Source organism: Nelumbo nucifera, chromosome 1 (genome assembly GCF_055504915.1).
Source record: "Nelumbo nucifera cultivar China Antique chromosome 1, China Antique-T2T, whole genome shotgun sequence".
NCBI lineage: Eukaryota > Viridiplantae > Streptophyta > Magnoliopsida > Proteales > Nelumbonaceae > Nelumbo > Nelumbo nucifera.
The window spans coordinates 12,117,096-12,135,410 of NC_142649.1; the positions used below are offsets into that span (position 1 = coordinate 12,117,096).

The 18,315-nt window shown below is 38.6% G+C and overlaps 1 protein-coding gene across 1 annotated transcript in view; it reads right to left on the reverse strand.

Annotated features, from left to right (window-relative positions):
- LOC104610287 (oligomeric golgi complex subunit) overlaps positions 1-18,315 on the reverse strand; it is a 34,833-nt gene that overhangs the window by 10,528 nt on the left and 5,990 nt on the right. Inside the window, exon 5 of the mRNA XM_010276835.3 lies at positions 7,738-7,805. Within this exon, the coding sequence (XP_010275137.1) occupies positions 7,738-7,805 (68 nt within the window). The remainder of the gene's footprint in view (positions 1-7,737; positions 7,806-18,315) is intronic.

An 18,315-nucleotide genomic window follows, 5' to 3' on the forward strand; every position in this document is an offset into this window, starting at 1 on the left:
CAGCCATCTGATTACTACCTTTGAGTCACCTTCAATAATTAGTTTACTTATCCCCATCCATGTCTTTTAAAGCTTCCTTAATTTCACCTACCTTGAACTCCCTTTCAATCTAATACATTGAGAATTCACTCAATCTTTTGGAAATCATCTCCCCAAGGGATATCCAGCTCCAAACTCTAAGTATACAAGTTTATTTCAACCCAACCACCTCCTGGATTTCACTCCATGACTCCACCACCTCATCTACTTGTATTCTTGAGATAAAATTCCTCCTTCTAGCACTAGCATAGGCATGACTTTCTGAAGATTTCCAATGCCAAATCCACCACATTTTTTTGCTTCTACTAATCAACTCCCATTTAACCCTATTGCCCCTTTTCCCTTCCCTTGGCTCCCATAAAAAATCTCTCATCATCTTCTCTAATTTCTTGACCACATCTTCTAGAGCCTTAAAAACCAAGTAATAGACATGAAGATTAGCTAGGGCATACCAAATCAAGGTAATTGTACCTCCTAGTGACAAGTACCCCTTCTTCCAACTAGCAAAGCCTCTTCTTGAATCATTGTAACACAGGGTTCCAGAAGCTAAAATTTATTGGATTATCTCCAAGAGGTAAGCTTAAATAATTAGAGGCCAAGGAGATACAACACACCCCTACGTAGCTGCATAGTTCGTCCTCTCTATCCACCATGTTAACTCCTACTAAACAGATCTTATTAAAGTTCACCTTGAGGTTTGACATTTGTTCAAATAGATGCACAATTGATTTCAAATTTCTAATCCACATCAAACCATCTGCAAACTGCAAGTGAGTACCCTCTCACTAACTGTCTCGAATTAGCCCTAGAGATTAATCTATGAAAGACATCTGCAATGAGCCCCCAGCAGCTGTGCCCTAACTCACTCCTGTGAGTCATAGTAATGTTATCCTTTCTTTCCAAGTCCGATAGTAGGAGCAGGAAAACAACACAAGCAGTAGGAACAGGAACCACAATTGACCGGGAAAGCAATCAGAATACTCAAAATAGGAATATGAGTCTTGGCTTTAGTCTTTCCTCGCTTTGTCACTCTTTATAAGAAGAAGAGCATATTTAGCAGCAGCTGGAACTGAAGCTGGTGTATTTACAGTAGTCTTTCCTCACCTTTGTCACTCTGGTTGGTTAGTTTGTCTTGTATGATGAATAGGCAACCGGCATACTACATAGTCAGTATGAACTGGCAAGTGGAACACAACCACTAGGAACAAAAGGAACTCGGAACTGGCATAAGAAACCGAAACCTCCACTGCAACGGAATAATAGGAGTAGGAGCTCGTCTCTTGCTGGTAGTAGGAGGAGTAGAAGGTTGTCATGTTAGGGAAAAGGAACTGGAGTGGGAGTAGGATCAGGAGCAGGAAAGCCAAAACAAAAAGGAGAGAGTTCGTCAACCTATTGATTCCTCGAATAGCAAGGAAAAACATCCACCACTATTCAATTTACTAGCAGTCTAGCATTGGATAATGGAAGGTTTAACACATCCCATAATCCACTTGTACCAATTCTCCTCAAAACCACAACTTCTCATTACCTCCAATAAAAATGACCACTCTACTAGACCATAGGCCTTCTCCAAACCTAACTTACAAATTAAGCCTTTTTCCCCCTACTCTTTTCATCTTCTCCATGCATTCATTGCCAATTAATTTGGTTCATAATTTGTCTATTTTGTACAAAAGCTCCTTGATTAGATGAAATGATAGGACTTGCCTAATCCCCTTGATTAGGTGAGATAACACCTTAGCTATTATCTTATAGAGGCTATTCACCAAGCTTATAGGTCTGAGATCCCTAGGATGGATTGTACCATTCTTTTTAGGAACCAAAGCAATGAAAGTTGCACTTAATCCCAAGTTTATCACACCCAATGTGTTCTCCAATAGAAAAAGGAGGTCTAGGGATCAGAAACTTGAAGATTTTCAATCAGGCCCTACTAGGGAAATGGGTGTGGAGATTTGGGAAAGAAAGGGAAAGCTAGTAGGGGAAATTATTAGCAGCAAAATATGGTACAGACACTGGTAACTGGGCAACCGTTTCAAATCTGTCCTCTTTGGGTTGTTCCCTTTGGAATAAAATTATGGAAGTTGCTCCACTTCTAAATAGAGGACTTTCCATAAAGGTGAGTTCAGGTCACAGATTGAAATTCTGGAAGGACAGTTGGTGTAGTAGCAGGCCTTTAGCTAAGTCCTTTCCCCAGTTATACCAGTTTGCAGAAAATCAGGATGTGATAGTGGCTGATTGCTATGAACTGAGAGGCAACAACACTTCCTGGAACCCTTACTTCAGAAGACAATTTCAAGATTGGAAAATAGACCAAGTGGTAGGGCTGTTTCAGCTGCTGTCTAACCAGTCCTTAAACCAGATGGAAGAAGATACTTGGACTTGGAACTGGTCTGCAGATGGGTTGTCCTCAGTTAACTCTTTTGCTAGAAGCTTAACAGTTGGAGACGGAGCTAAGGTTCCTGCTGACAAAATCCGGAATCCGATTTCCCCCTAAAAAGTAGGTTTGGGCTATAGTGTTGGACAAAAGCCTCTCAAAAAAGAACCTGGTCAGAAGAGGGATTCAGATTCAAGACCTGATGTGTGTGATGTGTGGCCAGGAAGAAGAGAACAACAGCCACTTGTCCATCCATTGCCTTGTCTCTGCAGAAATCTGGGGGCATTACCTCTCCTCTGTGGGCTTATATTGGACTATGCCAATGACTGAAGGACCTGTTATGGTGTTGGGAGCTCCAAGTCCTGTCAAGGATGGCAAGAAGTGTTTGGAAGATAGTTCCTGCTGCAGTAATAAGCACTATCTAGGAGGAAAGGAATTGAAGAACTTTTCAAAATTGTTCAAAGGAAGTCAACTGCTTAATTTCTATTTCTTTTGGCAAGCTAATCTCCTGGACAGCTACAGCAAAAGGTCTTCAAAGCAGGGTGCTTGGAACCCAGCTGGGGTCTAGAAGTTTATTTGAGTTGTAATTCAGTGTTGGGTCTTTGGACCCAGTCTGTTGCTTCCTAAATGGGGCTCCCTGTAAAAAAAAATCTTTTGCCCCATATAATCCAAAGAATCACTAAAGGAAGCGTCCTCCACACCATTCACCCTTTGGAACAGAGGCCTAACAAATACCAGCCCAACAAGAGCTCATTTTAAGATTCCGGGAAGCAAAGACATACAAATAAGGTGTCAAGTGTTGTTGCTCAAATGGTTGGATCATTGTAACATAAAGGCACTTAAATGGTGGGACCATTGCCATTGTTTAAAATGTCCATAAATGTCCTAATATTTCCAAAACATATTTCATTTTTTTATGAGTAATAGTGAAATTTTATTACTTTAGAAACTGATTTAGATTTGTAATTACATACAACACCCCTTGGAGAGGCACAAGCTGCAGCCTCTCCCAATAGCTTATAAGGAAACTAGGAATAAGAGCCCAAAACATTCTTCCCTATTTACCCCTTATTTGGCTAATACATCAGCCAAAGCATTTGCTGATCTCCCCACCAACTCCCACTGTATAGAAACCAACATATTCCTTGTCATCCAAAAATTTCTTAATTTAATATTTTCATTCTTGTAGCATCATACAGTATCCTTGGTGTTTTTCAACCAGCCCACCACCACCTTGGAATCCCCTTCAATAATTAGCTGCTCTACCCCCAATTGGTTTGCAAATTGCACTCCTTGTACAGCAGCTAGTAGTTCTGCCCTACCAGAATTTCCGAATCCTGGAGGACCTCAGTAGAGTAGAACAACCTCTCCAGATTCATTCCTCAGAACGCCCCCCATTCCAGATAACCTTGGATTGTCCAAGCTACTTCCATCAAAATTCAGCTTCAGTGAGCCTTCAGACAGGGGAAACCACTTTGTAACTACCTTATTATTAATGGAAGAACACCTTGCTACTGCTGACCAGTTTCTCCAAAAGTCATTAAAGGAGAATTGATAAAAAATTTCCAAAATTTTTTGTACATGAGGGTGAAGCTTCTTTGGCAACTGTGCATATCCATAGGCACTTTTTTGTACATGAGTTGAGGGCGTCTTGCCCTCCTGTTGATCATTATTCATTGATACAATACTTTTACACAGCTTATAAAAAAAAAGTAAATACATAAATACCATGAAGGTGAAGATTCTTTGGTGTTGCACTATGGCAACAATCCTTTGGAGCATTTAACATAAGAAATACATGGATATTTGAGAACAAATGTCAAGAAGCAAACTCCATTATTTGACTATGCATGGTGTGGGTGGCATACTGGGTGATGACAAGAGAAGAATTTAAAAGGGATTGTGGCTGATTCTATCTTGAGGAGGTGATCTACTATAGCAAGTTTTCCCTCAAAGAAAGGTAGTAGTGAAAGCTTGGAATAGGGTAGAAAAGGGAGTGATAAAACTGAAGTTTGACGGGAGTTCCTCTGGCAATATAGGACAATCAGGATGGGAGTGTTTTTAGATATGAGCGCAGAATTCTGATGAGATATGGACCAGGATGTGGGAATTTTTTTAAGGGCAGAACTCTCCAGACTTCTTCAAGGGACAAAATTATCTGTTGATAATGCTTGTAATAGGCTTCTAGTCAAAGGGGACTGTCAAGTGTTAGTTTGATAGCTTATATTTAGGCTTAATGGGCCATGGGCATTAAGAATTTTTACCAGGAAAGCTAGAGTTTTAGTATCTGATCTAAACTTCTCATTTAGATGGATTCCAAGATCTGTGGCCAACAGCTTAGCAAGACTGGGAACGAACAGCACTGATTAGAATGAGGAATGCCAGGCCCAGGTAACTTTATAATTGCATTGCTTTCAAACTATTGTATCAGCCTTATCATCGCCTTTTATTGTTTGCTGATGGTGTTTATCTTTGATTGACTATCTCTCTAAATCCTTTGGAGAATTAGAGATGTACTCATAGTTGTCAAGGCGGCACCTATGCCTAATGACTAGGCAATTTTTAGAGGTCACCTCGCCTAACGCCTATATGGTTTCCATATTACCATATCATGTTTTTGAATGCTCATATATTTATATCATTTTATTGGATGGTTTTATTTTATTAACATACACCCTGTTGTATGTTACACTTTTTTATTAAGATAGTTCTTTTATTAGAATAGTGAGTATGTTTACAAGTTTTTTGGGCTCTAAACCAAGACTGAGAAGATAGAGAAGACTGACAGAATAGTTTCCATTGTTTTGACCGAGAGTGAGAAGAGAAGATGAAGACCGACTGAGAAGAGTTTTTCAGTCCAAGTCATCCAGGACCTCCAGGTAAGTTCTTCTTCTTCTTCTTTAAGTCATCTCATGCTCTTGTATTTTTTTCTTACATATTTTAAGAAATATTGTAGGAAACAAAACAGGGGCTTCGCCAACGCCCCCTCCTCCTTTGAATGGTCCTATTACTCTTATTTTTTAGTTTTTTTAAATACTTTTGCGAACAAGACTGAGACTCTTCTTCTTCTTCATCCCCTTATTTTGGAATGAAACAGGGGCTCTGTCCCCTTATTTTTCTCCTTTTTTCTTGCATTCAACCTTGTTATTGGACTGAAACAGGGTCTCTGCCCCTTAAAAACAGTGCAAATCGTCCTCTTATTCATGGATTTTTATTTTCTTATTTTTTAAAGAAATTCTTTTTTGGAAACGAAACAGAGCCCCCTTATTTTTCTCTCTTCCTTGCTGCATTTCCTTTTTTTTTGCCTGGTACAGGTTATTAAACATTGATTTAATATATTTAAATGATGTATTTATGATGGCGTTTTTATGTTTTTATATGAAATTTATAGTTAGTTACTCATTTGAATGGTTTTATTGCTAATAGGTAGTATACAGGTATGCTAGTTAGTATAAAAAACCAATAAAGCAGCTTACAAGTAGGGATCCTTAGATTTTATGCTTTCAGATTCCATTGCCTAGGCGACCTAGACGCCTTGACAACTATGGATGTACTTTGTTTTATTTGATCAGCAAAATTCTCATCGTTACTGATAAAAAGGGAGGTGGTCCAATAGAAGCACTAGAGGAAGAGGTAGAAGAAAAAGGGGTAAAAAATAGGCATGTTTGGGTTACCACTTGTGAAGTTAGAATATGGATGTTTCCAAGGTTATCAGCTAGCAAGTTCTTTTTGTTTTTGGAGGTGGTTGGATGAACTACTGTTTTCAAGGATCATATGAGGGTGGTGGTGCAAAATTTGAAAGCAAGTCCTTAATCGGGTTTATGTATTATTTTTCATATTGAGAAGGGCTGTCATTTTTGTTTGGGCTACAAAGCCTGCACATTCTTGTAATCCATTTTTCTTTAATGCATTTTTTTGTTTTATTATCAAAAAGATCTGACTAGAACTAACAAAAATAATAATTACATAATCACTACTATCATTACTTTAATTCAAAGAAAATTCAATAAGTTGATTTTTCCCAAAAATACCACATTCTAATCTTTGCTTTTTTTATTTCCATGAATTTAGCAGCTTATTTTCTCGGTAATAATATATTGGTCCGAAATCATCTTGCAAGCCCTTTAACTGGTCTACGTAAAAGAAATAATAGTCCTTCTCGGTGTTATAACCCTCTCACATCTAAATTTGCTAGATTAGTTTTAACATTGTTGTCGCAAACTGTTATTTGACTGAATACCAAAATATGTTCTAAAATGGTGTCAGCTAATTCTAACACCATGCCTTTTAAGAAATGGTGTTGAGGGTCCTTGGAGATTCAACTGCATTTTCAATGAGACTTTGGAAATCAAGTCTAACTTGATCTGTCATTTTAGATGGATTCCTAGAGAGCTGAATTGTGTGGCTGATGGTTTGGTCAAATCAGGGGTGGAGAGGAATTTTTTGCATAGTGACTCCTCAATGATTTGTAAATTCTAGGAGGATCCTACTTTTTTTACTGGTTTTGGTCCTCTGTGGTATTTCTGTACATCTTCTCATGTACATCCTTCTTCCCCCTTTCTTTGCAATAAAAGTTACCCTTCTCTCAAAAAAAAAAATCATATTAAATATTTTCAATCAAATCCATATGACCATTTGCTGAAAATTGAATTCTTAGTGAAGGTATGAACATTTATACATACCAAATATGAGATTTTTCTCCCATACCGTCGATGTCTAGAAGGAGATGGATCTTCTAGAGATCCTATATGGAAATATAGCATGGAAAATTGGAAATTGAAGGGTTTATAAAAATTGGCAAGCCCCATATATTATATATAGTACCTTAACAGGATTACATTAGTAGTTTAGTATTAGCTTATTTTTATGTTACTTATGATCTATAAATTTGTCCACTATTTTATGAAAATCTTTTGGGGCTTAGCTTTTGTATGTATCATGGCTTGCACTTTTCCTCCTTATGTCCCCAACCACCTTGCCTCCACCTTTTCCTTTAAAAACATTGGCTGAAATGTGGGTCTTTATAGTTGGTTTGGTCATTTTAAAGGAGTGGCAAGCTGTATTGAAAAAGAAGAGTTTTGAGAATGGTCTTTCTAGTTTAGATACTGATTCATGGGTTCTTTATTGTACTGGGCTTTGGTCAATAGTGGTGCATTGCAGATTAGAGGGTACAATTGCTGCAGTGTTTGCCTGTGGGGTTTACTTTGTCTTTTGTCTTGAGCATGTTCTTTCTATTCATAGTAATATTCATTATATAAGCATAAAGGCTAAAAAAACTTTTACATGTTTGAACATTTCTTTTTTTGGACATTGAAAAACCTCACCTGCACAGGCGCTCATATGCTCCTTCTTGGTACACGGCCATCATATCCATCAGTTCCAAACCTGCACGCTGTGAAAGAGCCCTTCAGTGAAATAATGACAAAGACTAACCAATTTTCTTATTAAATAAGCTTTTCTGTCTATATAAGATTTATTAAAAAGAATTAAAGATGAGAATTTCAAATCAAGCATGTTAAGCCAAAGCATCACCAGGATACAGATACTTTAGAAGCTATGTTACCAAGATACAAGGACATGACTGGGTACGGTGTTGGACACAAAATTTACACAAAAAATTGGAGTATCTACACAACATGGCACCCTTGTACCGGACGACAGTATCATGAACTAGTAGTATATACTAGACCTTTATAATATACTAGGCTATGATTAAGGAACTCAACAAAGTATTTCCTTTTTTATCACTTTTTACTGATTTACTAAATTCAGAAAGCTTGTATAGTTAATAATTGGAAATAATATTTTTCAATTCAATAACCTGATTCATGAAGTATCAAGGCATCTAGGCAATTCTTGTCAGAGTCAGTTCGAAAGTCAGAAAAGAGAGAGAAAGAGAGAGAGAAGAGAGAATAGCCGAATGGTGGGTGTGACACCTTCTGTCAGTCGACACCCTAAAAGATATATTTATATTAAGTTGTAAAAGGACAGATCTGCCCTTAATGTACAAGAGAGAGATGGTATAAAGAATAGATATACAGCAAAGAAAAGTAAAAGTACAAAAATAGCCCTACGGCTAGATTTCACTGTCTCTACAATTCTAGGCAATAGTGGGTAGCTTAGTCACCTAATTTCCTAGGTGGGCAACTAAGTGATAAGAATACCATAAAATAAAAATAAAAAAAAAACCAAGTTTTGCCCATTTCCCTAGTTTTATATACCATTTACCAAAATAGCAAGTTTCATTATTAAAAACATTAAGTTTCCTCTCAAAACATACAAATCAACATATCTAGGACAATTATATTTCAAATATACCAACTTCAATACTTTCAAAAATAATATTAATATAGGACAGTTATATCAAACTAGCAACTAAAGGTTATAATTTTATATGACAAAACTTAAGATAGAAATTTGGTCTCCACCGCCTCAGTCCACGGTAAAATTAAACTTGGATGGAAGCTCTTTAGGTAGTCTAGGACCATCAGAAGTTGGGGGTGTTATCATAAATGCAGAAGGAAGAGTTTTGAACCTTTACTTGGGCCTGGTTGGGGTGGGAGACTCCTTAAGGACAGATGTCTTGGCTTTACTCCAATGCCCAAGATTGGCAAAACAATGGCAAATGCAGCACTTAGAAATGGAAGGAGACTCCAAGCTGGTAATAGGGTGGATGCAATCTAGAAACCCGGGAGTGTGGCATCTTAAACAGCCTCTAAGAGAGATTGTAAACTTAGCAAGGGAGAATGGGGTGCAATTTAAGTGGGTAAGAAGGTCAGCAAATGGAATCGCTGATGCTTTAGCTAAGCAAGGAGTAAATAGGGAATCTTTGTTTGGGGCTTGTTCATAAGGATTTTATTTTGGGTTTCTCCACCCATCCTATGGGTGGTGTCAATCTTTATTTAAATTCATCAATGAAAGTTACCATTTCCTATCAAAAAAATGTAGACTGCAACATCTGAATCCGACCTGATTACATAAATACATCATCCGAATCTGAGATAATCAGATCAAAAGTCAGATCGGGCCTCGGATTTTCAGGTATCACTGACAGGCCTAGCTAAAGCACCCTCCCTTTGTGGATTTTGTTGAGGAGTGGAGAAGGTCTAACTTTGAAGGAAAGGCAGGATATATTCTAAAGTGAAGACCTAAAAGTATGGAGTAGGGAGGTACTTGGGAACATTTCAATTCAAAAAGCAAAACCTCTTAGGAAAATGGCAGACTCGGAGAGGCTAGAAGAAAGGGATGCTCTTTCAAGGGAAGGCAAAAGAGAGAAAGAAATTGTGAGGGGAATTAATGGAGGTAATCCATAGGGAGGAAGTTATGTGGCGGCAGAAATCAAGGGCCTTATGGCTAAAAGAGGGAGATAAGAATACATCCTTCTTTCATGCTTTAACTAGGGGTAGGAGAAGAAGAAATTTCAACTTTAGGTTGGAGGAGGAAAATAGAGTCATTGAAGACCCAAAAGAAGTGGTGGATGAAATCAGGACTTTCTACATTAATTTGTATAATGCAGCCCCAAATAGAAAGGTTTTCTTGGGAGATTTAGAACTTGGAAGAATTGGGGAGGGTTTAAGAGATTGATTGGAGAGAGAATTTGATGAGGCAGAAGTTTGGGAAGCAGCAAGTATCTTAAAGGGTGATAAGGCCCTAGGGCCTAATGGTTTTAATCTTTCTTTCTTCAAGAATTATTGGCATGTCTTAAAAGAGGATGTAATGCGGGTGTTGAATGAATTCTGGTAGGAAAAGTTGATGAGAAGTGCAAATGCAACTTTCATTTCATTAATTCTGAAAGTGGAGGGTGCTTCTAGAGTAAAAGACTTTAGACCAATTAGCTTGATTTCAAGTCCTTATAAAATTATAGCTAAGGTGCTATGTAGAAGACTAAGATCAGTTTTGCATGAAATTGTGGACCCAACCCAAATAGCTTTTGTGGAAGGTAGACAGATTCTAGATGTGGTGATGATTACAAGTGAGAATGTGTTGATTCAAGATTAAAAAGTGGCCAGGAAGGTTTGATCTGCAAGCTTGACATTGAGAAAGCTTATGACCATGTAGAGTGGGATTTCTTGGAAGAAGTCTTGTCTAGAATGGGTTTTGGGGAAAGGTGGAGAAATTGGATGTTTGCTTGCATCTCCTTGGTTTCTTTCTCAGTCCTTGTTAATGGAATATCTACACCTTTCTTTCAAGCTTCAAGGGGTCTAAGACAAGGTGACCCTCTATCTCCTTTGTTGTTTGTTTTAGTAGCAGAACTTTTATGTCGATTATTATGTAAAGGAGCAAAAGTTGGGAATGTTTGAAGGATTTAAAGCAAGAAGAAATGAAGTTCACATTACTCATGTCCAGTTTGCTGATGACACTTTGATATTTTTGGATGTTTCAATTGTGTAAGTGCTGAACTTAAGAGTGATCATAATTCATAAGGTTCTTGGAAATGTTGGCAGAGCAAAAGATCAACTTGAATAAAAGTGTGATGATTTGGGTGGGAAATATCTCCGAGTCTCTATTGGAAGAGTGTGCAGCTACCTTGGGTTGCTTGGGGGGGGAGTTTCCTTTTACCTATTTGGGTCTCCCGATTGGAGCAAAAGCTTCAGGATCTTTAACTTGGCAACCGGTTCTTAACAGAATTGATCAAAGATTGCTAGGTTGGAAGGGGAGTATCTTTCACTTGGAGGAAGGATAACTCTTATTAAGAGTGTGAAATCTAATCTACCAGTGTATTACCTTTCATTAGTAATTTCCTGGATGGATGACAGCAGTCTAGGTGTGTGTTAGTTCAGACATCTAATTAGAGAAATAAAGATCTTAGCAAAGGATCTTGAGGCAAGCTTCTAGTGGGTCAAGAGAACATCAAATGGGACGGCTGATACTTTGGCAAAACAAGGATTACATGGGGCTCAACTCTTCTGGGAAGATTTAGGATAATCTTGTAACTCTTGAAAAGCTTTGCTTCTCATGTCTTTAAAAACTGATCTTAATCTGTACTATTTTCTTCCTCTTATAATGAAATGAAATCCTATTGATTACCAATCAAAAAAAAATCTCCACATTCTATGATAAGCTCGATTGAAAAAATGCATGGAGAGTTCTTATGGGGAGTCAAAGGGTTTGAAAATCAATAACTGAATGGATTTCATTAAAAAATAAAGAAGCAAATACAAGGAGGAGAGGGGAGATAAACTCTCTTAGCTCCCACTCCCAAAAAGAAAACATTACTGCATAGCCCAGAACAAGTTGTTTCTTCCCACCCCTTGCTTAGCCAAAGCATCAGCCAAGCTAGTGGCATCTCTCTTAATCCATTTAAATTGAATTTCCATTCCTTGAGCCAAATCTCTGAGCTTTCTTTTTCATTTATATACTCCCACCAGTCCATCTCCTCCTTATGGAGCCAACCAATAACGAGCTTTGAGTCCCCTTCAATTATCAGTTTCGAAACATTTAACTCCTTGGCTTTCTGAATTCCTTCCATCGCAGCAAGGATTTCAGCTCTCAATGAGTCACCTACACCAATAGGGACAGAAAATATAGCCCTAATGGTGCCTTCCTCATCTCTGCACCCCCCCCCCCTCCATCCCAGAAGGTCCAGGGTTACCCTCACTACTACCATCAAAATTCAATTTGATAAATCCATTGGATGGAGGGGCCCAGGATGGATGGTTTAATTACAGTTTTTAATGGAGCAGAGTCAGCCACTTCCCCCCACTTTCTCATCAGATCAGCAGCAGAAACTCCTTCAAATAATTTCAGGGTCTTCATCCAATGAATCACTCTAGTTGTAATTGCTTCAATGAGGGCTTCCCTATTTCTTTCCTTCTCGGCAAATAATCTTTGATTTCTTTCACTTAGTAAAATGGAGCAGGGTCTGCAGGGAGAAGAAAGATGGAGGTCTGGGAATTAGAAAATTAAGCCCTTCAATAAAGCTCTTCTAGGGAAATGGCTGTGGAGATTTGGTTCTGAGAGGGAGGCCCACTGGAGAGGGTGGTGTCATGCAAATATGGGATCATTGGGTTCGGGTGGGATTCCAAAGAAGTGAAGACCTCTTATGGAGCGAGTGTTTGGAAGGGAATTATATGCTTCCAATAGCCTTTCCTCAACTTCGTGTTGTTCAAAGTTGGAGATGGCTCAACAATTAAGTTTTAGGAAGACAAGTGGCTAGGCTTTGGCCATGTCTATATTAGGGCTGTAATCGGATCGGACTCGGATCGGATTTAGAAAATTCTGCATCTGATCCGATTACTGAAAACATGCATCCGAATCTGATCCAAAATCCGAACAGATTTGAAGACCTCAAATTCGAATTCAAATTCAAATCCTAACCAATGTTTTAAAACGCAGAGGCGTGACGCGAGGTGTTCCACTACCTAGAGGCGTGAGGCGTAAGCCTCCCAAACACAAAGAGGCGTAAGCCTACTTAAGAGGAGGGGGATGAGGAGGAAGGAGGATCTCATTTTTCTTTATTTTTAATAAAAATAAAAATCTTTTATATTAAGAAGAATGAAGATGCATATCACTAGTTAAAAGGCATGTCTTGTCGAAGCGGAGGCAAATTGGGCTGCATCGAAAAGGGGGGCTGGGGGGTCTGGGGGTGAAGCCCCCCAGCCGAAGGGGTTCGAGGGCTTAGTCCCCAACCCACTTTCTTTCCCCTTATCTTTTCATTCCTTCCCTTTCCCTTTCGTTTCTTTCTTTTTCTTTCTCTTCCCTTTCCTTCCTTTCCTTTTATTTTCTTTTTTCTTTGTTTTTTCAATCTTTTTACATGGGGTGTACATGAGGCGCATGAGGCGTACACCTCTAGCACGCCTCATGGAAAAAGCGTATGAGGCGTACACCTCTTGCAACTAAGACGTACACTTCAAAGGTGTCAACGCCTCAAGGCGTCTTGGGGGCACGCCTCTAGGCATACACCTCCCACGCCTTTTAAAAGACTGATCCTAACAAACTCAGATCGGATTCAGATTTAATCCAACTCCGCTTTAATTTTTTCTAAAATACCAGAAAAATAAAACATTTAATTGCTTTTCAACTTTTATATATAATAAATTAATGTAAATATAACATACTGAATTTATTTTATATATAAATTCATATAGAATATTTTTTTTAATTTTAAATATAATTACATAAAATTTATATATTAAAAACAATAAATATTATAATATAATCGGATTCGGAATTTAATTGGATCAGATGGGGTCAAATTGGAATCCAATTCAATTATTAATTGGATGTAGATTGCAACATCCGAATCCGATCCAATTACATAAATACATCATCTAAATCCGAGATAATTGGGTAAAATGTCGGGTCGGGCCTCGGGTTTTCGGGTATCATTGACAGGCCTAGTCTGTATAGGTTGGGTAAGAAGAATAGCTCTATTGTAGATAATTTTGAGATCAATCATGATAGAGCAGTGTGGTGCCCAAAATTCAGGAGATCTCTTTTTGACTAGGAAATTCAAGAATGTATGGATTAACTTGCAAAGCTACAATCAACTAAAGCACAAGTAGAAAGGAAGGATTGAAGGTGGTGGAAAGGAAGGATCAAGGGACCATATCACTCTTCTATTAAGGAATGATGGAGAAAGCTTGGAATTAAAAGGGATTTGGGGAAACCTTGTTGCACCAAGGGTGGAAGCCTTTGCATGGCTAGTGGTGTCGGATAGCATTCTGACCTTAAATCATATTCAAAACAAAGGTTTTCACTTGGCTAGCAGATGTTACTTATGTGAGAATGTAGAGGAGAATGTCTATCATTTGTTCGTTAAGTACCCCTACTCTAAGTTTATATGGGGCTCTTTCTTCGAATTCTTCAAGACTAGATGGATAGACCCCTGTTCAGCAAAAGAGCTGTTCTCTAGGCTAGTGTTTGGCATCAATGCTGCAGTTGCAGCACCGTTTTGCTGATGTGTGATTGGAAGCACCGTTTTCTCAGAAAACGGTGTCTTTTTTTGTTTTGAATTGTTGCTGCCAGGTAGGACGTTTCCGGGAGCAACAGCAACTTTTTCTGTTTGGTACCAATGCTCCAGGAAACGTTTTCTGCACTTCTACCCATTATCCAGTGCTACATCACTGCCACATCATTGCCCTGTTGGCAGCAACGAGCTGCAGCTCCAGGAAACACCAAATTTGGCGTTGCTCCAAGCCATGCCTTCCCGATTTCCAAGGCGTGGCTTGGAGCACCGTTTTCTATGGAAAAACGGTTCCAAACAGATGGCTGTTTCCTGGAGCACCGTTTTTTCCTACATGGCACTGATGTGGTGCCGTTGCTCCAGGAAACGGCAACGATGCCAAATAGCCGCTAGGTGGCCAAGTGTGAGGGGAAATGTCAAGGCAAAAATTGCTTGGAGTTGCATTCCTTTTGCAGTTTGATGGGAAGTCTGGAAAGAAAGAAATAGGAGAATCTTCAAAGATGAAGTACGATCAAGGGATCATATCACTCTTTTTTGAGGTAAAAGAATCATGGATTAGATTCTCATTCTCCTAGACTTTGAAGGGGTTATAAAAGAAGATCTAGGTGCTGGATTTTGGAACTTTCATAAGTTGGCTTAAAACCTTTGTCCTTTTCCTAGCTTTAGTTTTGTCTTTTTTATTTGAGTGCCTGTCTTTGTATGATTTTGTATTTCTGATGATCTCTCATCACCCTCAGCTGTACCTTCTTTTTCTATTAATAAATTTTATTTTTTATTTATTACCAAAAAATTTTACTCACCTTTACTTCAATATCCACCATTGTCTCCACATTTATTGATCCTTCAATAATATAAGTCTCACAAATAACTACATCATCCTCAAAGTTAGAACCAACCTTTTCTTCACCTTCAATTTTAACATTATCTTGTATTCATCAAAATAAAAATCTTAACATTATTTTGTAACAGCAAAGTTCTACAACTCCTTCACAAACCCATCCAATTGCACCATGGGAAGAACAAAAACATTCCCAGCAACTTCACTGTTGTTGTTGCCTCTCTCTGCCAACAGAAGATCTGGCTCACCAACTGTCTCTTCCAATTCACCTTCCTCCCCCTCACTTAGAGATGAACCAACACCAAATTGAGGTGCAACAGTCATTGCCATAGACCTTGAATCAACAATGACTGGAGAAGATGAACTTACCTGAGGTAAAACACCAAACATCCCACTTCATTAATGATGCCTTTGTTAACCGAACCTTAACCTTGAACTAAATCAGTGACCTTATTGAGCTTGATATTCACCACCTCAAGCTGAGCATTTCCTTCATTAGACTGAAACCCTTTTGTTGTTGTTGCTAGCCCTGAACCAAACTCAACAGATGCTTCAATCCTCACAATCGAAGTACTCATTGTTTTTTTTTATCAGTAACAGAAAACTTTCATTAATTAAGAAAAAAGGTTTAAATACAAAGGTGGGGAGAGGTAAATCCTCTTACCTCACCCCCAAAAGGAAAATTACAGTGTAGCCCAAAACAAATGATTTCTTCCCACACCCTGCTTAGCCAAAGCATCTGCAAATGAATTGGCACATCTTTTAACCCACTGGACACGCACATCCATTCCTTGAGCTAACCACTTGAAATGCCTTCGTTCATTAACGTATGTCCATAACCCATCATTTGTCTTCTCTATCCAGCCAATCATCACTTGCAAATCTCCTTCAATACTCAACCTGTTTATATTCAGCTCCTTAGCCCTTTTCACCCCCTCCAGCAGAGCCAGAATTTCTGCTCTCAGTTAATCCCCAACTCCAATTGGTCCTGAAAAACAAGCTATTATTGAACCTGCCTCCAATCTGAAAACACCACCAACCCCTGATGGCCCTAGATTTCCTTCACTGCTCCCATCAAAGTTGAGTTTGATAAAACCTTCCATCGGGGGGGTGCCACAAAGGATGGACATTGATTCTACTTGGTGTTGAGACTGCTATTTCTTGCCAATTGTTCACAATGGCCTCTATTGGAGCATCATCAAATAGGTTCATTGTCTTTACCCACTGTGCTACCCTCAAAGCCATCACTTCTATAATTGTGTCCCTGCTTCTTTCTTTTTCAGCGAATATCCTTTGGTTCCTTTCATCCCAAATTGTCCAACAAACCGCTGCCCTGGTGCACCCCCACAAGATTTTTCACCTCTTTTTGATCTGGCTATCAACTGAATAGATGAAGAGGCTTTGAATGCTTAACAGGGGAGTCCACCTACAACCAAAAAAAAAGAGAGAAACCACTCCCAGTAGGGGGAGCTACTCATTGTTTAAAATGTCCTTAATTTTCCTAATATTTCCATGACTCATTTCTACGTCCATGGGTAACAACACAAAATTTTACTAGAATCAGCATATTCCCCAGTGAACACTACCAGCACTATGTGGAGTACAAGAGATAGTGTCCATGGCATACATATTCCCCAATGAACACTACCAGCACTATGTGGAGTGCAAGAGATAGTAATATAACATAAGTTGGTGACAATATTGTAGATATGTAGAGTAACAATGTTATTGCATGCCTAACTTAAATGGTTACCACTTTAAGCTAGCTCAATATTCATTTCAAGCATGAAGTTAAATATTAGCTTTTGTTTGTGTAATAGATTATTTGGTTGATCTATTATAACCATTTACAGTTTCTTGAGTCTAAATTTTGCTTCAACTCATTCTATCATGAAGCTCTGAATCTTAAGGTTTACATGGCAACTTCTAAAAGTATTCTTTTGTATATAAGCTTAGTTTCTTAGCTTTGGTTAGTGAGTTAGAATAAGATAATAATTTAAAAAGTTATGCCTATGCTTCTTTTATCATTTCATAAAATACCATTCTATATTATGCATATTTTACAATGTTTTTTTAAGATAAATAAAGAAGAAAATTTTATTAAAGGAAACTGTAGAAAATACAATATGTGACATGTCAATGTTTCCACCATGTCTATAATTTTTACAATATTTCCGACATTTCTGACATGTTTCTTATATTTGGACGACTGACATTCCCACCAATATCAACATTTTAAAGCTTGCAAAGTAGTGCTGACACTATTAAGCTTACCAACATTAGCCATCATTGATAGGTCGAAAGTCTTCTCCGCCTCCTTATCTCCATAAACAAATTTCATCGCATGCCAGGTATAGCCCCCTTGTTTTGAATCGAATCCTCTTCAGCCACTGCCATCCTTTCACACCGATCACATAACTAGGGCACCCGATCTCCAAGACTATCCGAGTCACACTTAACTAGGTCATTGGCCTTCTCAGCCTAAACTCACAGAAGAATTCCAAATAGCCCACCCTCCCACAACTTTCATTTCCTTTCTTTAAACCCTTGATCCATGTGCCCAGCATTTACCTTGCCCACCTTAACACTTCAACAACATTTCCAAAAATGCCCTCAACTTCAACCTCCTCCCCACAAACCTCCTCCTGACCCTTTCTCTTCCTCCCCAACAAAACGGAAACAGGCACACACTACTCCCATCTGATGTCACAAACTCTTCTCTTTTGATCATCTAACAAACTTGGTGGACATCAATCTTCCACCACAACTCTTAAACTGAACCACTCCCTTGCAAATTGCAACACCACTGAAGATGGGATCAGATGAATTTCATCCACTTACATTTGTGTCGTTGAAAGAATCTTCCAAGAACTTGTTCATGGGTCAATTTTTCTAAACTAGCCAATAGCCTCATCCACTGAATGGAACAACTGCAAGCACCATGCATGGAGTGGAATACCATAGACATTAATCCAAACAAGGCTAATAATTCCAATGTTTCTAACCGCTCCTACCAGTGATTTCCATTTTCCCAACCTAAGTTCAGGAGAGAGAATCTGCTCCAGCTCCCAATTAAGCATATCCTCCATCTCTTCCTTGTCACTTAGGAATTTAGAATGAAAAGGAAGAAACCAGCATTGGGTTTTCTTACTTGGATTT